We start from the raw sequence: 20502 nt of genomic DNA, 5'->3' as shown, positions 1-20502 counted from the left end.
AAATGTACGGACAGGTGCATTTGATGATTGGCTTCACAGTCGGGTATACAAGGGTTGTTGTGTTCTGTATTAGTGGAAAACAACTGCTGCACGTCTCCAAAAGTTATTGCCGCTTCCTCTGGAGATGGTCTGTCAACTCGACAATGCTGTTTGTCATGGAGTGGTGGCTTAACGAAATTACGGCATGAAACAGCGTGCTATTGCTCGGCAGTATGGCATCACTCAACGCCAGGTGTCAAAGATCCTGAAACGAAATGCGCAGAGGGGTGTCCCTACTCCAATACCGAGGCCAGGACGTCCCCGCAGAACCACAAGGAGGGATGATCGCCAGCTGCACCGGTTAGTCCGCAATGGCCGTACCAAGTCAGCTAATCGGCTTAGGGCTGAGTGGCAGCAACTGACAAATGTGCCTGTATCCAGAAGGCTAGTCAACCAACGACTGGTTCAAGCAGGCTATCGTGCCAGGCGTCCCCTGAGAAAGCCACGCCTCACCAGACAACACAGCCAGCGCCGATTGCAGTGGGCCAGAGAGCACCGTCAATGGCAGCCAGGACACTGGAATCACGTGACCTTCAGTGACGAGTCTAGATTTCTGGTCTATCGTCAAGATGGCCGCGTCCGAGTGCGCAGACAAGTGCATGAAGCCCACAAAGAAGATTGTATAGTGCCAAGAGTCCATGCTGGAGGTGGTGGGGTGACCGTTTGGGCTGCTTTTCATGCAGGGGGCAAAACTGACCTGGTTGTTCTGAATGGAAACCTGAACCAGTTCAAGTACAGGGTCGTTCTGGAAGAAACATTGCTTCCATTTGCTCGTGCAGCCTTTCGAGGAAACGTTGTCTTCCAAGAGGACAATGCACGGCCTCATCGTGCTCGCATGATCCAACACTTTCTTGCTGACCATGGTGTAGAGCATATGGAGTGGCCTGCCATGTCCCCGGATATGAATCCGATAGAGAACTTGTGGGCAGAATTAACGCGTCAAATCGACCACTTGGACCAGCAGCCGACCTCTGCGTGAATTGCAGCAGGCTATTGTCACTGCATGGCCAGCGATTCCTGTCCAAACGTTGGCAAATCTCGTGAACAGCATGCCTCAACGTGTACGTGCTCTCCTGAATGCTCGTGGGGGTAACACGAAGTACTGAACTGTAATTTTACTGTCCGTAATCCCAGTCATAATTTAGCTTTTGTTTTTGTTGAAATTTTTTTTGGCTAATGCGCAAAATAAAGAGATACTTCTGGAAAACGTACAGAAGTTTAACACTACTGTCCATGAATTGAGTTCGATATCAGTTTACATCACTTTCAAGGATCAATTTATTTGCTTCAAAATGTCAAATGTGGTTTTTGTTTCTTTTAAAGGTCACATTAACAAAATCTAGAATAGTTTCAACATAATTCCAATGAACTTTTGGTTCTAAGTCATCTTGAAAAGTAAGTTCACCCCCACAAAAAAAATATTCCATATTAAATGCCAAGTCTGTATAAGGATGTTCAGATGAGCTAAGAGTAAGAAGAAGTGATTGAAGATGATACATGACATATATGAGGAGAGAGCTCACATTTATACTCTTTCTTGTGTGATATGTAGATGACTGAATGCTGTACATTGAGCAGACTGATGATTAAGATGTCCATACGATGAATGCTGACTCATCAAAATATTTTAACTTGTTCTTCTACTCCCGCATTCACCAAACGTACAAATCTGCTTTTCACCTTGATGACCCCACAGTGTCCTTTATGGAAATAAAATCACAGAGCTTCCTAAAGGACTTTTTGATGGATTATATTCGCTTCAGCTACTGTGAGTACCATGCATTCCATCCTGTCCCCCCCCCCCCCTCCAACCCCCCAATCCCCTGATCCCCACCCTTTCACACTTCCTTATTTCAGCAGAAAATTCATATTTATATTCCATAAACACATCTGCAGGAAGTTGTCACAATTTTTGAACCATTGGTTTTGATGTAAAAACATATACATGCATATATATATATATATATATATATATATGTATATATATATATATATATATATATATATATATATATATATATATATATATACATACATACATACATACATACATACACACACACACACACACACACACACACACATACCAAATGGCCAAGTCAATACATACATACACACACACACACATACACACATACACACATACACACAAACGCACACACAAACACACACAAACACACCTATACATACACACACACACGCACACACACACACACACACACACACACACACACACAAATACGTACATACATGCATACACACATACATGCATACACACATACATGCACACACACACACGCACACATACATACATATGCATACATACATACACACACACATATACATACATACATACATACATACATACATACACGCACACAAACACACACACACACGCATACATATAAATACATACATATGCATACATACAGTACATGTATGCATACACACATACACATGCATACACACATACATGCATACACACACTCACAAACACACACACAAACATACATGCAGTGCCTTCAAAAAGTATTAACACCCCTTGACCTTTTTCACATTTTGTTGTTGCAGCTTAAATTAAAAATGGATTAAATTGAGATTTTTCGTCACTGATCGACACATGATACCACATAATGTCAAAGTGGAATTTGTTTTTTGAGAACTTTTTACAGAACAATTAAAAATAAAAAGCTGAAATATTGTGAGTCAATAAGTATTCAACCCCTTTGCTATGACACTCCAAATTGAGCTCAGGTGCTTCCAATGTCCTTTGGTCATCATCGAGATGGCTCTACAAGTTGATTGGAGTCCACCTGTGGCCAATTCAATTGATTGGACATGATTCAGAAAGAAACACACCTTTCTATACAAGGTCCCACAGTTCAAAGTGCATCTCAGAGCAGAAACTCCACCATGAACGAGCCTCGATTCAGTCTACAAAAAACAAACAAAAAAAAAACTACGAGATAGTATTGTGAAGAGGCATAGATCTGGAGAAGGGCATGAAACAATTTCTAGAGTGTTGAAAGTTCCAAAGAGTGAACTCTATCATTAGGAAATGGAAAGAATATGGAACGACACAGACTCTTCCTAGAGCTGGCCATCTGACCATAATGAGCAACCGGGCAAGGGCCTTGGTCAAGGAAGTGACCAAGAACCCAATGACCACTCTGACAGAACGACAGAGTTCCTTGGCTGAGATGGGAGAACCTGCCTGAAGGACAACAGTCTCTGCAGCACTTCACAAATCAAGGCTTTATGGAAGAGTTGCCAGATGGAAGCCACTCCTAAGAAAAAGGCATATGACAGTATTCCTGGAGTTTGCAAAAAGGCAAGAGAAAAACTCAGAGAGCATGAGACAAGATTCGGTGGTTTGATGAGACAAAAATTGAACTCTTGAATACAAAGTGCTACGTCTGGCAGAAACCATGAAAACCACTTTTCCAAGCTAGCCTCCAAAGCCAGTCGCCGACTGGGCATCCTCCCTTGTGCGAAGTCCTTACTTGGCACCTCTCAGCTCCTCACCACATACAAAGCTTTCATTGGCAGCTCAATGGAATACCTCTCTCCCCTCTGGGCTGGTGCTCCTGCCTCACACCTAGCTTGGCTTCATGCTGTAGAAATCAAAGCTTTCAGAATCATTGGTATCTCCCACAAAGAAGCTGATTCTGAGGGCCTTTCAGTCGGTCACTGCAGGCATGTTGGTGGACTTTCTGTCTTCTACCGCTTACTCTCTGGCCTAGCTCCCCCAGCTCTGTCTGTGCGCTGTCCCCCAAATATTCCTGCAGGTCGCACAAGATCTGCCTGCAACCCTCTTATGGTTACACTGCCAAAATCAAGACTCTCTGCTCACCTTCACTCCTTCATTCCTCTTTTCTCCCGCCTCTGGAACAAATTCCCTCACTCCCTTAAATTCCCTCAATCCCACTCCTCCCTCCAGGTCTTTAAAACAGCTGTTCACCACCATCTCTTATCTTCCCCCATCCAAAACCTTGATCTTTTCTACCCCCATTAATACACCCCAAATCCACCTTTTTCAATCCCCAACTTCATTCCTGAAATTCCTAGTAGTGTCCACTTGTTTTATACCGTGTACCCCTATCCCCTGCCCAAGCCCTCTCCCTTCCACAGATCTCTCAATGTCCTTAATCTCGACGTTGTTGTGGTTCACTCCCTCTCCTCCCACTCCCCTCCTTGTCTCCCGCTCCCTTTATTGTATGTTTTATGTCTCCATTTATGTTTTTCCTGTTTAATGTGTGAGCTCATACACGAGTCTCGACTTTGTATACAAAAAAACCCCCCAAAAAACAAGCACAGTGTCGTGGAAATCAATCAGGTCCATAACTTTGTCCCATAGGTAGGTTTAATCACAATTAGATCTCTGGCATCATCCTGTAAAAATACAATCATGCAATAGATATCAGGATCTTGGTATCATACAGAAAGGACTGATAATAATAGTCAAAGCAAGCGAGTCTAGCATATATGTGCGGGTACGTACCATTCAAGACTACAGGACTACATGTCATAGTAAATGTCACAGGAGTGGCTCAACGTCGCGGATGTCCCAGGTCTTATAGACGCCCCTCAGTGGTTTAAGCGAGTATCACTCCCGGGTTCAACTTTGGTATAATTTCACTGCATTCTCCCCGCCGTTAGAACTATACTGCCGCTAGGCAGATCTCAAGTGTGCGTCAGCATTAATTGATTGGGGTACGTCATTCCATGTCAGTCGGTCCACCCGTAGCGGTCGGGGTGGTGAACTACCCTGCCAGCTTGTGTCCGGAAACTACTGGGTACGGCGTCCCCAAGCCCAGAGTCCCCTGCGTCGGAGTAGCCGCTGGAGGCAGGTGTCGGAGGGGGCACCTCAGAGCCTTCAGGCAGGGGTGTAGGTGACGACAGAAGTGACGGCAAACGTTCCATAGAGGAAGCTTCGGTAGAGTCCATAGACTCGTAGATCGGTTCGTCGGTATCCCTATAAGGGTCGATGACCCCACAAGGGGTGAGATGGCGTACGGAGACAGTGGACTCGCGTCCATCTGCCGTCATCACACGAGCATGCTCGGGATTAGCCTGGAGTACCTGCACCTTATCTACAAAGGGGTCGTACTTGCTTGTGCGCACCACTCATTTGAGATAGGCCGGCCCCGGCTCAGCGAGCCAGCTGGGTAAAGATCGGATACTACCCGAGCTTCTAGGGTGGTGGAACAGTCTTTCGTGAGGAGTCTGGTTCGTAGCCGTACATAGGAGAGCCCTGATCGAGTTCAGAGCCGCAGGTAGCGACCAAGCCCATTTATCGAGACCCCGGCCGAGGGTCCAGAGGCTTAGAATGACGGCCCTCCATATAATCCCATTGAAGCATTCGATCTGCCCATTCACCTGGGGTCTGTACGGTGTGGAGTAACTCGAAGCAACATTGTTTTGGAGCAAATAACCTCTCACCTCCTGAGACAGGAACACCGCACCCCGATCGGTATGCACGTAGGCCAGATACCCAAACATCGAAAACAAATTCTGCAGGCACCGTATGACCGTGGCAGCCGTCATATCCCCGCACGTGTAAGTAAAAGGGAATCGCGAGTACTCATCAACGATAGTGAGCAGCTAACGAGAGCTGCTCGACTCCGGCAGCGGTCCTTTGAAATCCATTGCCAATCTCTCCCATGGTCTAGTAGCCCTAACCAGCGTCCCCATGGGAGGGTTGTAAAAACGCGGTTTGAGTTCTGCACATATAGCGCAGTCACGGCAGATCCGGCGGATGTCCTCAATCGAGTATGGCAGATGACCACTACGCACAAAATGAGCGAAACGCGCCACCCCTGGATGACACATAGTGTCGTGCAAAGCGCGCAGTCCCTCCAAAGTTACGATCCCCGCGCACGTAGCCGGCCTTGATAAGGCGTCGTCGACCAGGTTATCCTTCCCCGGGCGGTATTTGATGGTGTAGCAGAAGTCGGCGAGTTCGATACGCCAGCGAGTGATTTTCTCATTCTTAATACGTTGAGCATGTAAGGTGTCGTACATGAACGCAACGCTTTGTTGGTCCGTGATGATTTGGAAGCATCGCCCGAGTAAGTACGGTCGCCATCGCCGAATCGACTCGACGATCGCGTACGCTTCCTTTTTGACAGACGAATGCCTCTGCTCAGCAGAGGTGAGAGTACGCGAAAAGAAAGCCACAGGGCACCCCCCTTGGGAGAGAGTCGCCGCTATCGCATGATCCGAGGCATCACTTTCTAAGACGAAAGATTCGCTCTCGTCGATCGTCGCCACAGCGGCGCCAGCGATGTCGGCCTGAAGGCCGCCAAGGCGGCCGGGCTCATGGGGAACGTGTCGCAGGCCACGAGGGGGCGGAGCTTCACGGAGAAATTTTGCACCCACTTCGAATAGTGGGCGAACAGCCCGAGAGCGCGCTTCAGCGAAGCCCGATCGCTAGGCGGAGCCATATCGAGCAAAGGTCGCAGATGCTCCTTATCCGGAGAGACTGAGCCATGGGTCACGGTGTACCCCAAAATATCTATCGTGCGTAGAGAGTAACGACACTTAGCCTCAATCATGGTTAGGCGATACCTCTGCGCGACCTTGAGGAAGCGCTTCAGATTAGCATCGTGATGCCCCTGGTCATACCCACAACCGTAAGATTGTCAAGATATACAAAGACATCTGTCAAGTTCTCCTTAGTAACGAGGTCGTCCATAGCCCTCTGAAAATAGGCGACCCCGTTCGTCACCCCAAAAGGTAGTCGGGTGAACTGGTATAACCTTTGACCCGATTCAAAGGCGGTATAGATGCGATCAGCCCTAGAGATGGGGATCTGATGATACGCACTACGCAGATCGAGAGTGCTGTAGACGGAGTACTGGGCCACCTGTCGTACTAGCGCGTCCATCCCCAGTAAGGGGTAGGCGTCCAGCTGTGCAAAGCGATTAACCGTCTGTGAGTAGTCGATTACCATGCGTCGGCGATGGGCCTCACTTCGCACCACTAAGACCTGGGCCCGCCACGGCGACCGGCTAGGTTCGATAATACTGTCCTTTAAGAGCTGGGCCGTTTCCTCCGCAATGAATTGCGCGTCTGCTCGTGAGTAGCGGCGTGATTTTACCGCTACAGGAATGCAGTCAGTGGTCAGGTGGTGGAACAGCGAAAGAGGCTCAATTTCCATTCTCGCGAGTGCACACACAGCAAGCATGTCCGTCCCACCGAATTCCATTTCCAAACGTCCATGTCGCTTAAGAAAATCGTGTCCTAACAGAATGTCAGCACATAATGCAGGCAAGACCATGAGATGTACATCTAGAAACATGCGTCCCTGTATCACAAGTTTCAATCGACATTCCCCCTTCGTGCTGAGCCTAAGTCCTTGGGAGGCCATGAAGATCCGTCGTGTAGTCCCGAGGACCGGCCACCCATGTTGACGCACCAGCCGCTGATCGATAAAACTATCCGTAGACCCCGTGTCGACTAAGGCCCGCGCAAAAATGCCTTCGACCATGAGCGGAATAATGGCCTGATCAAGGCCGGAAGATCCGGCAGGTATTGTGCCGTCCGAGCGAGAAGATCGCTCCTCGCGTGTGGATCCCACACCGGCTGCAGTTTTCTGGTCGTTTGAGCAGTCTCCGGAGGGCCCCCATGCCAAACGCATAGTTGGTCGTGCCAGGGCAAGAGCGTGTAGTTCGTACGAGCTGCCGTTAGATGGCGCTCGTGTCACGTGCGAAAGATCGCAGTCAATTGTACTTTCATGTGCTGGAGCAAGAGCGTGTAGTTCGTACGAGCTGCCGTCGGATGGCGCTCGTGTCACGTGCAGCGTTTGCTGCAGAACAGGAGGAGCTTTCAAAGCAGAAGCTTGTCATTTGTTTTAGGAGGGCGTTCGAACGCCAGTCAAGGACGGTCGCTCCGCGGCCGGTCGTGTTCGCGCCATTTGTTTTGGCGGCCCGATGTATCTCACCAAGGACATGCGTGCAGCCAGGGGCCCGCGAGGAGGAGGACCGCTCATCAAAGCCGGGTGAGGCGCCCCGCTCTGTGCTCGGTCCGTTGGCTCAGCGATAAGCCCATTCAAGGTCGCGCCAGCTCGTGTGCCCCACGCGGTCTTCTTGCAGACTTTTGCAAAATGTCCTTTAGTAGAACACAAATGGCATATTGCTTCCCAAGCCGGACACGCCGACCTGGGATGCTGTCGATTGCCACAGAAGTAACATGTCGCGTTTCGGTCAGGCCTTGGCCTGGCTGCTATCGCTGCCGAGTCCACCTCGGAAGCGGCCAGGGGCTCGGCCGTAGTGGAGTCCGCACCCGTATCCTCGGCAGTAGCCCTCTCCGGTTGCGCGAGTTGAGAAGTCCCCGCAACGACCCGTGCGTGGTCATAAGCGGTAGATTGTTCCCGGGCCTCAGTGTAAACGTTGGCCACCCATAGTGCCTCCGCGAACGTCAGGTCAGCTGTCTCCAAAAGTCTGAGTCTCAGACTTGAAGAGCTGATCCCAGAGACGAAAGCATCTTGGACAAGATCGTCCTGGACTTGCTCATGGGTCCGCACCTCTTGAGTACTGTCTGCGAGGAGGTGTCGCAGCTCCTGGGCGAAGCGATCGATCGACTCAGTGGGCTGTTGACGCCGCGTTGCGAGCAGATGCCTGTTGTACACCACGCTCCTTTTCTTAATGTAAAGTCGCTTTAGTTCTGCCACGGCGGCATCGTACGTCGTACATCGTGCGATGCTCCTGTAGACGCGGTGGTCGACTTTGGTTTGCAGCACAGACAGCTTCGTTTCAGCGGTGGGAACGGCATCCTGGGCGCCGAACTGGTTCTCCAGCGTTTTGAGCCAGTGAGTGAACTCCGAGCCCGAATCCTCAGCTTGTGGGTCGGCGCCGAGTGTCGGTACATTGATCATCTTGTGTCCCGCCATTTCCGTAGATCTTAATTGTGATTAAATGTCGTGGAAATCAATCAGGTCCACAACTTTGTCCCATAGGTAGGTTTAATCACAATTAGATCTCTGGCATCATCCTGTAAAAATACAATCATGCAATAGATATCAGGATCTTGGTATCATACAGAAAGGACTGATAATAATAGTCAAAGCAAGCGAGTCTAGCATATATGTGCGGGTACGTACCATTCAAGACTACAGGACTACATGTCATAGTAAATGTCACAGGAGTGGCTCAGCGTCGCGGATGTCCCAGGTCTTATAGACGCCCCTCAGTGGTTTAAGCGAGTATCACTCCCGGGTTCAACTTTGGTATAATTTCACTACACACAGCTCATCATCCATCCCTACTGTGAAGCATGGTGGTGGCAGCATCATGCTATGGAGATGCTTTGCATCGGCAGGGACTAGGAGACCTGTAAGTATAGAGGGAACAATGAATGGAGCCAAATACAGGCAAATACTTGAGGAGAACCTGATTGAGAGGCAAAAAAACCTTAGACTGCAGCGAAGATTAGGTTCCAACAGTACAATGACCCCAAGCATTTGAGAGTAAGCTCCATTGTCTTGTGTCACGTGACACGCCATTAGCAGAGCAAGTCTGCAGAGACCGACTTTAGCTATCTTCACCAATGAAGGTGGAAGGAGGTTATGTTTTCACATTTGTCTGTCTGTCAGCAGGATATCTGTCAGGATATCTCAAAAAGTTATGGATCGATTCGGATGAAAATTAGGGGAAAGGTTGTGGGTGTGACAATGACGAATTGACTCAATTTTGGTGAAATTCCAAATCCGGATAGGATAAGTTTTTAATTGTTTAAGTGATTCTTCACCATTGAGTGATGGAGCCAAAAACAATATACGGTCACGTGAAAAAGTAAGTACACCCCATGTAAAGTTTTGACTTTTTCAACATATTTCAACATACAGCTATTTGATCTTCATTTCAACAATATTTATAGATAAAGGTGATATAATATAACAAATATCATGAAACATTTACATTTTGTAATCCATTGTATAATTTAAATAAACATAAATGCAAATTTTGCATGTGGAAAAAGTAAGTACACTCCTACATTTATCACTACTTCAAATACCTAAAATTAGAATCAGGTGCACCAGCTCAGGTGCAAATGATTAGAACATCGTTAGAGAGGGTCTTGGAGGAACCTGTCTTATTTAAACCTCAGACATTTAGTTTGGTTTGCTCTTTGCTGTTGAAGTGTGTGGTGTCACCATGCCTAGATCAAAAGAGCTCTCTGAGGCCTTCAGAAAGAAGGTTATAGATGCCTACAAGTCTGGGAAGGGATTTAAAAAGATCTCCAGAAAATTTGAAATCAATCATTCGACTGTCCGGAAGATCATGTACAAGTGGAGAAGATTCCAAACAACTGCCAACTTGTTCAGGCCAGGCCGCTCCAGCACGTTCAGCCCGAGAGCAGACCGCAAGATGCTGAAAGAAGTCTCTAAGAACTCCAGAATGTCATCACGGGACCTACAGGTAGCTCTTGCCACTGTTGATGTCAAAGTGCATGAGTCTACCATTAGAAAGGGGCTGCACAAATTTGATCTACATGGGAGGTGTGCCAGGAGGAAACCTTTGCTGTCCAGAAAGAACATCAGGGCAAGACTAAAGTTTGCCAATGAACACCTAGGCAAAGACCAGCACTTCTGGAACAATGTGCTCCGGACAGATGAGTCAAAGGTAGAGCTATTTGGCCACAGTACCAGAAGAAATGTTTGGCGAAAACCAAAGACAGCATTTGACCACAAGAACCTGATACCAACTGTAAAGCATGTAATGGTGGTGGAAATATTATGGTTTGGGGCAGCTTTGCTGCATCAGGACATGGGCAGCTCACCATCATAGAATCCACTATGAATTCTTCATTGTACCAGAGGGTGCTTGAGGATAATGTGAGGCCATCTGTCGGAAAGTTGAAGCTCAACCGAAGGTGGACCTTGCAACATGACAATGACCCTAAACATACCAGTAAATCCACCAAGGAATGGCTGAAAAGAAAGAAATGTAGGGTTCTGGAATGGCCAAGTCAAAGCCCGGATCTAAATCCCATCGAGATGTTGTGGGGGGATTTGAAACGAGCTGTGCATGCAAGAAACCCCTCAAACATCGCACAGCTGAAATAATTGTGCATGGAGGAGTGGGTAAAAATTTCTCCCAGTCGATGTCAGAGACTGGTAGACAGTTATAAGAAATGCCTACTTGAGGTTGTTTCTGCCAAAGGGGGCAATACCACCTGTTAGAGCCAAGGGTGTACTTACTTTTTCCACATGCGAAATTTGCATTTATGTTTATTTAAATTATACAATGGACTACAAAATGTAAATGTTTCATGATATTTGTTATACAGGCAGTCCCCGGGTTATGAACGAGTTCCGTTTTTAAGTCTGTCTGTAAGTCGAATTTGTATGTAAGTAGGAACAGTTACGTACAGTTCACATCTAGCGTCAATTAGTCAAATGGTTGTCTTAGTATATTGTATATATTTTACCTAAAACATCTATAGGTATAAAAAACATGAAAGAAACATTTCTTAAACTGTTTGGATAGAAAAGAAAAGATAATGATTAAAGGTTAACACTTACTCTCGTTTCAATTGATGTCTTGCAAACCTTGAAACGATCATACCTTGATATATCTCTCTGAGATGATGGGCCTGGTGTTGGAGAGGATGGACCTGGTGTTGGAGAGGATGGACCTGGTGCTGGAGAGTATGGACCTGGTGCTGGTCAATTTTCTTAAAGTAAACATCAAGGGTGGCTTGAACAGAGCTTTTCTTATATTTCTCTTGTCTACCGCTCCCCTTATTATATACTTTGTGTGTCTGTTTGATTTTTTTCTCTCTGTGATAAATGTTAGCTCTTTCACGAGCCTCGATTCTGTATACAAAAAAAAAAAAATTTTTTTTTTTTTTTCATCATAGGCTTTCGTAAGTACGGGCGTTCGTAAGTCGGGTGTTCGTAACCCGGGGACTGCCTGTATTATATCACCTTTATCAATATTGGTGAAATGAAGATCAAATCGATGTATGTTGAAATATGTTGAAAAAGTCAAAACTTTACATGAGGTGGGTGTACTTACTTTTTCACGTGACTGTATAGCATAATATTTCAAAGAGTTGTGGATGGATTTGGATGAAGATAGGTGGATGAATTGGGAAGGTAATAAAAAAACAGGCTGATTAGATTTTGTATTAGCTCTGGATGCATATCCGTCTTATCAGTGCAATGCAAAACGTAAATTGCTCAGCCTGGCGGCGGTATGCACTCGACCGAGTCTGGTACAGTTTCTGGATATTTTCATTTCCAGACATTTTCCTGTGATTTTGTTTAAAAAAAATAATTCCTGGGATGCTGGCATCAAGCTGCATTAGTATGCAAAGTTTTAGCTTTCTATCCCACCTAGAAAGTACTAAACATTCATTTATATCAGAGTGGGTGCTCTCGATGTCTCCATGTCTCTCGGTCCCTGCTCTCAAATGTTGTGTTTGTGTCCTTCCCCCTCTCTCCCCATCTTGTCTACCGCTCCCGATGTTATTTGTTTTATGTGTCTGTTTGTCTTTCTGTGTGATTAATGTTCGCTCTTTCACGAGCCTCGATCTTGTATACAAAAAAAAAAAAAAAAAAAAAAAAAAACCCTGTATATATATATATGTGTATATATATATATATATATATATATATATATATATATATATATATATATATATATATATATATATATATATATATATATTTTATATATATATATATATATATATATATATATATATATATATATATATTGTTAATGATCGCGGTTAGATGTTATTATGGGCCGAGCGGATGGTTCACCGCGACCTAACAGTTCCCCCGATTCTTCCCCAACTCACCCGATTCCACTCGAACGTTGGCCAAATCGCGCTACGCTAAATCAATGATGGAAAGGACACAACGACTGGGATAGATGAAACGACGCAAGGGGTACAGTTCTCAAGACCTCCGGAGGAGGATATAATTAGTGGTGGAGAAAAGGGGTAGATTACAAGGTAGAGTGAGGTAAAAGACACAGAAGAGATGGGCACTTAGTTACAGTCTTATCTTATCCCTGACAGACCACAGACAAAAGGAACAAGACTGACTTACACAGGGATTGATGGCAGGGAAGGACAGGTAGTTCGATAGCACAAGGTGCACCTTGGCTCGGGGACAGGATCAAGCACGGTCCAAGAGATGCAGGGAGGCCTCACAGCGCTCGGAGGTGGCGTCTTTCTTTCTCCAAGCTTAGCGCGCATCTGACGTCACCTCCCTCTTCCTGCGCATGCTCAGCGGGGAGTGACACGCCCTCGGCTGGTTGGCTCCGCCCCAGATGGGACCGGTCCGCCGCTTCTATTGGGTGCGGGGGTTACCGGGCTCCGCCCTTGACGAGGAGCTGACAGCGAGCCCCTACTTGGTAACCCCGTCGAGCACATGTTCGATGGCGGCTCGTTGGAAAGGCCTGGTGCCCTCCCAACACCCCCTACCAACCAAGCCGGAGTGAGGACGCACACTCCCCGCGCCCGCCGCTGCTGTTGTTGTTGTTGTTGTTGTTGCTGAACCGTGAGGAAGAGCTGCGGGGAGGTATTGGGAGGTCCTAAACTTCCTAACGGTGCCATACAATCACATTCTGGTGCAACGAAGGGTCAGAATTAATGGAAACGAATCCTTAACTGACATAGACTAAGAATAACTAGCAAGATGTCCTATAGTTGTCTTACATGAGATGCGGTGAACCTGGGCACGACATTTAATGGGGGAAATAGGGGGAGGTCGGGTCTACAGAGTGTTGTTTACAGAAAATGGGACTAGGGAATGGGGGATTGTGGATAGTTGGGAAGTATTGAGGAAATAGGGGAATATTTACAAGCGGATATGGATGGATGCAAATCCCATATCCACAACAATATATATATATATATATATATATATATATATATATATATATATATACATTGTTGCAGATCTCGAGCCCGTCGGCGTACTGAGGGGGGATTAAGCCCTTATCCCCCTCGAGCTTCGGGTCCACGAGGCCGCTACCCACTTTACACTTGTGGGGGCGGATTGCTAAGCAATTCCAGCCGCCAACCCCGCAGCGGGTGCGCGGAAGGGTTTCCGGTCAAATACCCGAGTACCTTCGATACACGTGCCGCTGCGAGGACGGGGGATGAACCTCACACGAGTCACGCTGGGTTGATACGCCCGAGCGGTTTGCGTGTCACGTGACTCGTGCTGTTAATTATTAGGACCCCGATCGAGCGGTTTTATCTCGTGCAATGTGAGGCCAATGGTGAAGAGACGTGAACGGCCAAGTTGGAAGCAAAACACAGGTTTATTCACAATGTACAATGGCCAGAGAAAAGAGACACAGGATAGAAACTTAACCGTTCTTACTTAATTCCCGGACAAGGGCCCTCTGACTCACCCGTGGAAAGGAAGGAAGAAGAGGACGCACTCAAAGCGCGGCCGCTTGGTGCTGCTCGCCCCGGACGGCTCGTTGGGCGTGTCCCTCAAGGATGTTCGTGGCAAAGACGTCGGCCTCCAGTCGTGCACTTACGGGAATCCACACAGCGTGTCCCGAAGTCGGCGAGGCAAAAGCGCACGTGCAGGGAGCCCAGGCAGGGAGGTCGCCGGAGTATAGGGCCACGGAAGAGATCGTCCTGCGAGAGCGCTTATAACAGGGCAGCAGAGAGCAGGGGCAGAACGCAGAGATCTGGGCAGAGCACTGAGAGCTTCTTGAGTTCGGGGGCAGAGAGCTTGGACAGAGAGCGCTGAGAGCTTCAGAATCCCGGGACAGAGAGAGAGTTCGGGGGTCCGGGGCCTGGTTTTATAGCCCCCCTGGAGTCCCACTAGAATGTTCCAAGGACCTCCCCTGGCCGTCGTTGCTGGCCACTCCCCTTTAGCTCCCATTGGCTGCCGTTGTTGGCCGCTCCCCTTTAGCTCCCATTGGCTGCCGTTGTTGGCCACTCCCCTTTAGCTCCCATTGGCTGCCGTTGTTGGCCACTCCCCTTTAGCTCCTCCCTCGGGCCTCCTAGACTTGTCCCAGGCCCAGCACATGGCATTCCAGGCCCAATCAGGCCGACCCTTACTTACCTGTCTCAACGCATACTAACACTGGGAAGGAGACTATACTTAACATTTAATAAGAAATAACTGAACTAAAGCGAGGCTACATGTTGTGGTGCAACTAACTAAAGGGGGGTTGCCTTTATTCTCAAAACCACAACAATATATATATATATATATATATATATATATATATATATATATATATAATATTGTTACAGACACGACTTTGATGTTAAGGTGGGCCGAGCGGAATGGCCGTCGTGTCCGCACAAATTACCCGATTGTACTCGAACGTTGACGAAGCCGCGCCACGCTGGCTCAATAAGGAAAAAGAAGACACACGGCTGAATTATAATGACAGACACCAGGGATACGGTTCTCAAGACCTCCGGAGGAGATTATATTCGTGCGGAAGGTCAGATTACAGGGACGAGAGGTACAACATAGAAAGACAAGCACTTAGACACAATCTTATATTATTCCCCAACAGAGACAGGCAAACGGGACAAGGCTGACTCACACGGGGATTGATGGCTAGGAAAGGCAAGGTAGCGATGGCTCAAGGTGCACTCTTGGCTCAAAGCAGGGTACAGTCCGGTCCAAAAGATACGGGGAGGTCACAGCGCTCGGAGGTAACGTTCTTTCACAGGCGGGTTCTCTTCCTTTCAGCGATCGCAGGCAACGTTCTTTCTCCAGCTGGGGGCGCATCTGACGTCACATCCGGCGCGGGGCCGCGTATATCCGGCGGGGAGTGACACGCCCTCGGCTCGTTAGCTCCGCCCCAGATGGAATCGGTCCGCCCTTCTGATTGGGTGCGGGGGGGGGGGGGTTACCAGGCTCCGCCCTTGACGAGGAGCTGACAGCCAGCCCCTCTGGTAACCCCGTGGAGCGCCGAGCCGGTGTGAGGACGCATCCTCCCCCCGCGCCGCCCCCATCTCCTCTGTTGTTGTTGTTATAGTTGTGGAAGAAGATGGAAGGAGGTATGGGAAAGGTCCTAAACTCACTACTGGTGCCATATAATCACATTCTGGTGCAACGAAGAGTCATAATTAATGAAAAACGAGGCCTTAACTGACATAGACTAAGAATAACTAGCAAGATGTCCGAAAGTTGTCTACGTGTGGTGCGGTGGACCTGGGCACGACATTTAATGGGGGAATAAGGGGAAGGTCGGCTCTACTGATTGTTGTTTACAGACAATGGGACTAGGGAATGGGGGATTGGGGATAGTTGGGGAGTATTGGGGAAAATAGGGGAATATTTACAAGCGGATATGGAGGCCAAATTCCATATTCGCAACATTGCACCCTTCTCTACCCTCGGGGCGTCCCGACCCGATAAATTTTTACCTACTTTAGTGTGGCACGCAATGTAGTTCCCTCTACTATTAACTCTACCCTGAGTGCGACAGTTTTACAGATATTCACAAATGAGTAAATATGTCCCCCTGCGACGTTGCACCCTTCTCCTCTCAGAAACACACCCACAGGATAACCGAATCCGGAAAGAATTCTCAAACTAAACATACAGCCGGTAGGGAGCATTATTTACACAAGACTACGCTGATATTTACACTACGATCCAGGACCTGTTTTTGGAGGAACACATGCAGATGTTATGCATAGAGAGAGCACGCTTGCCAGCATCGATACACCAACCCACGAGTGCTCTGTGGCCGACGGCCTTTAATAACGTGCAGAGCACCCCTTCCCGAGCATCAAAAGCACCACCCCACCACCAATCGGTGCAGTCACCATTGTTCATTGGAATAAAAATAAATTCGACAACCCCTAACCCTGCAGGTGTCTCTTGCTCTTCTTGTGGTGCACTTGGTGTTAACTAAAAGTGGTTCACCTGTATGGCATAGGTGCCACGTTGACCCATAGGTCCATCCCCGGGTGGTGCTTGGCCGCAAACGAACTGCGGTCCATTGTGGGTGGCCACAAACATTGCGGTCCATATGGTGTATCGATCCCGGCAGCAAACAGCGAAAGTGCAGGCCCACAACTGCGCAGCCAGCACCTCTCTCTCCTCTCTCTCTACCCCAAAGCCAGATCCTCGGAGGTGGGAGACAAAAGAAGAAACAAGTGAGTAAGGTGGTAAGGGCGCAAAAGTGCACGCAATGTAAGGTGATGCACACTGGGGGCACATGGGAACCAGGTGAGACAGGTACGTTCCTATCGTACGCCCCCCCCCCCCACCAGGTAACCTACATGGCCCCTCCCTTACCCCTTACTGTATCCACAAAACACAACACTACCCATAAACATCTACTTTACAAATCAACAAACATCCCTACTGTCTTCCCCGTTCCTCCCATAAACCAAATTCGTCTTCTCTCCCTCCTAACCAATCAAATTTGCCATTTTCAACTCTCATCAAAATTTGCCATCTCCAACTGCACATCAAAATTTGCCATTACCAATTCATCATCAGTCCCTCCTAGGGAGGGAGAGATGGAATCACCCCAATGTCTCATCCACGTCGTGATGCGTCTGACAATCCACACAGCAATTTCATTTTCTGCAACAAACAAAGAAAACACAGGTATGGAGTCATCATCATCACCACAGGTAAGTGGCTGCGTATGGTGCGACAGGTTCATCAATCCTAACTATTTCCTAAATGACTTTAACTTTACACTACCCGGGGTCTTTCTCCGGCCAAACCATTGGCCCTCTTACACTATTGGGTTCTAAAAACCAATTCCCATTGGCCAAACTGTGGTGCTCTTCAATTTGGGGTCTCACTCCCCCGATTCATCTCCCGGTGCCCTCGCACAATTTCTGGGCTGTGGCGTGTACCTCTCCCAGTGGGTCTACCCACCTGCACACCTCCACCACTGCGGTTGCCTCCGAGCTTACCTGCTCCTTACCCTAACCTAACTACCAGGGGAAGGCCCTCTGGCACTCTCCCCACTCGGTGCCCTCTCTGGCACTGGGCTACCCGGGTCCATCCTCCGGATCCTCGGGCCCCATCCACAACTCTACCGGCTCCCAGAGCCCACCTGCGGCCTCACCTGGCCGACATCCTCACAGTGGTGGAGTGCCCAACCAACTACACACACTAACAGGCTACACGCCCCGCCATTTCCACAACACTAATGCACCCATTCACAACACCATTCTGCAACCGCACCACAAATGCCAATATCCAACCACAACTTACCTATACCCTCTACCTAACACTTACACTACCCGCCCCGGGTACTCGTGAAAGGGGTCCACTCTTCCCCCATCCACTCCTTCGCACCATGCACACCACTCCGTACCACTTACTCCAACTCTCTCCACACACCTGTACTTGCACACCTGTGCTCTCACACCTGGTGCCACCTGCACCCTTCTCTCCCCAAGCGCATTCGCGCTGATCCACAACACTCACTACTCATACACTGCTCCACACACCTGTCCAGTTGCACACCTGTGCAATCACACCTGTTCAATTCTCACACACACAGCATCATCTCAGCTAACTACTCCCTTCTGAAACTTGCGCTTCCCAGTCGTCCCTTTAAACTATTGCGCTCCCACGTCATTATCATTCATACTAATCTACCTGCGTCCCCACTACAGGTATCAGTCACTAACTAAACTTAACGTTACCTACTGTCATCTTCTAGGGCCCTATCAATATAACCTAACCCACCCGGGCTAGTTTTCACTGCCATACACCCAATAAACTATTGCTCCTTTGCCCCCCTCATGGGAAGGGTGGCAGGGATGCCATCCCACCACATCGGGGGTCTCTCACTACCAATTTTGCACATCAAATTTCAACAAATCAAAAATTTGCCAATCACTACCCATCATCTGCCAATCACTACTGCCAATCCCTTGCCAATCATCAAATTTTGTTTTTCTCTAATTTTGGGTCCAAAACACTAACCTCATCACCCAGTCGACTCACTAATACCTCTCGGTGCGCCAATTCCTGTCCAAAGCCCGGCTTCGTAAAGCCAAGCCATGAATGCTGGTTGTTCTGTGCCAGCGGCTGGGTGCGTCCCGCATTCGGTGCAGGGAAGGAGGTTTACCCGGGCCGAGATCCCACGCACCATCTCGGCACGGAGCCATCCAATGCCCCGATCTCGACCTGCCGGCACGTCTCACCAAAAAGTGGTCGCCATGACGACCCTTTCTATCGGGCTGCCAGCTCCGCCTAGTGGAGCCTGGACGCGGCCGTTCAAAGCGAGGCCCGGCACGCACCGAGGGCCTGCTTCGGCTAAAAGTCGCTCTAACCTCTAACCCGTGTAACGTCGATGCTTCACCTGGACGCTTACACCCCGCAGCCCGTTCCTTGCTCACACATCCAGCCGTGCCCATGCTCCTCGTACCTTTCCTTACACACCCAGGTACACTCATTCCACTCACAGCCTTGGTCACACACCTGACCACCGAACACTTTGGCACACATTCGTTGCTCGCACACCTCACCAATACACCGCTTCGCGCCCCCTCCTCGGTCACCTCCTCTGTGACAATCACAGGTGTGCCCTCATTCGCACACCCAACCACGTGCCTCACCACCAACTCCAGCGTGCATTCCCACTCACGCTCTACCATTCCAGGTGTGCATCCTTCCATCCCAGGTGTACATCCTCGCTCACCTGTCACAACTAACTCACGCTCCATGTCACTCTCACTACTTTCACCTCCATTCTTGACAGCGCACTCACCCTTACTCTTGACAGCGCACTCTTTCCTCATGCACCTGTCCGTTACACACCTTTCTCGCGCACACTCTCCCGTTACACCCTCTGTAACACTCACCACAGGTGGACACTCTTCCTTACTTCTGACAGCGCACTCTTTCCTCATGCACCTGTCCGTCACACACCTTTCTCGCGCACACTCTCCCGTTACACCCTCTGTAACACTCACCACAGGTGGACACTCTTCCTTACTTCTGACAGCGCACTCTTTCCTCATGCACCTGGCCGGCACACACCTTTCTCGCGCACACTCTTGCGCACACTCTCCCGTCACACCCTCTGTAACACTCACCACACCGCGCTTCCACGTGCTCCCTCGCACACGCGCTACGACCGACTCACTCTCGCCAGCACCCTCAATCCTTGGCACACACTTTTTCCTCACACACCCCAGAGTCGGACTTTCTCGCACACCTCCTCTTTCGCACACCAGACCTGTCGCACACTTCACCAACGGCCTCTCACGAACACCCGGGTCTATCTCGACCCCCAAGCTTATTAAATCCCCTGGCGCATCATACGCACGACCATATTGGTCACCACTTACACCGGGTCCTCTTCCTCTTCGCTTCTCCTCCATCACCTGCGAATCCCTCATCCGGTTAATGAGCACATCATCACGATCCGAACACAGACTTTGGACCAATTCTTTTATCTCCTCTTTTATCTCTTTGTTATCCCCTCTCCGTCGCTTCTTAATTTCGCTCACCCCTTCTTCCACTTCTTC

General features: G+C 48.7%; 1 protein-coding gene across 1 annotated transcript in view; it reads left to right on the top strand.

Moving 5' to 3' along the window:
• Window positions 1–20502, top strand: part of LOC137420701 (slit homolog 2 protein-like) — a 709809-nt gene that overhangs the window by 452719 nt on the left and 236588 nt on the right. The window contains exon 12 of the mRNA XM_068105981.2: window positions 1736–1807. Coding sequence (XP_067962082.2) covers window positions 1736–1807 — 72 coding nt within the window. The remainder of the gene's footprint in view (window positions 1–1735; window positions 1808–20502) is intronic.

The sequence above is a fragment of the Myxine glutinosa genome, chromosome 2 (genome assembly GCF_964187855.1).
Source record: "Myxine glutinosa chromosome 2, kmMyxGlut1.1, whole genome shotgun sequence".
Taxonomy (NCBI): Eukaryota; Metazoa; Chordata; class Myxini; order Myxiniformes; family Myxinidae; genus Myxine; species Myxine glutinosa.
The sequence above is the reverse complement of the archived record's forward strand: the minus strand, read 5'-3'. Positions and strand labels throughout refer to the sequence as shown.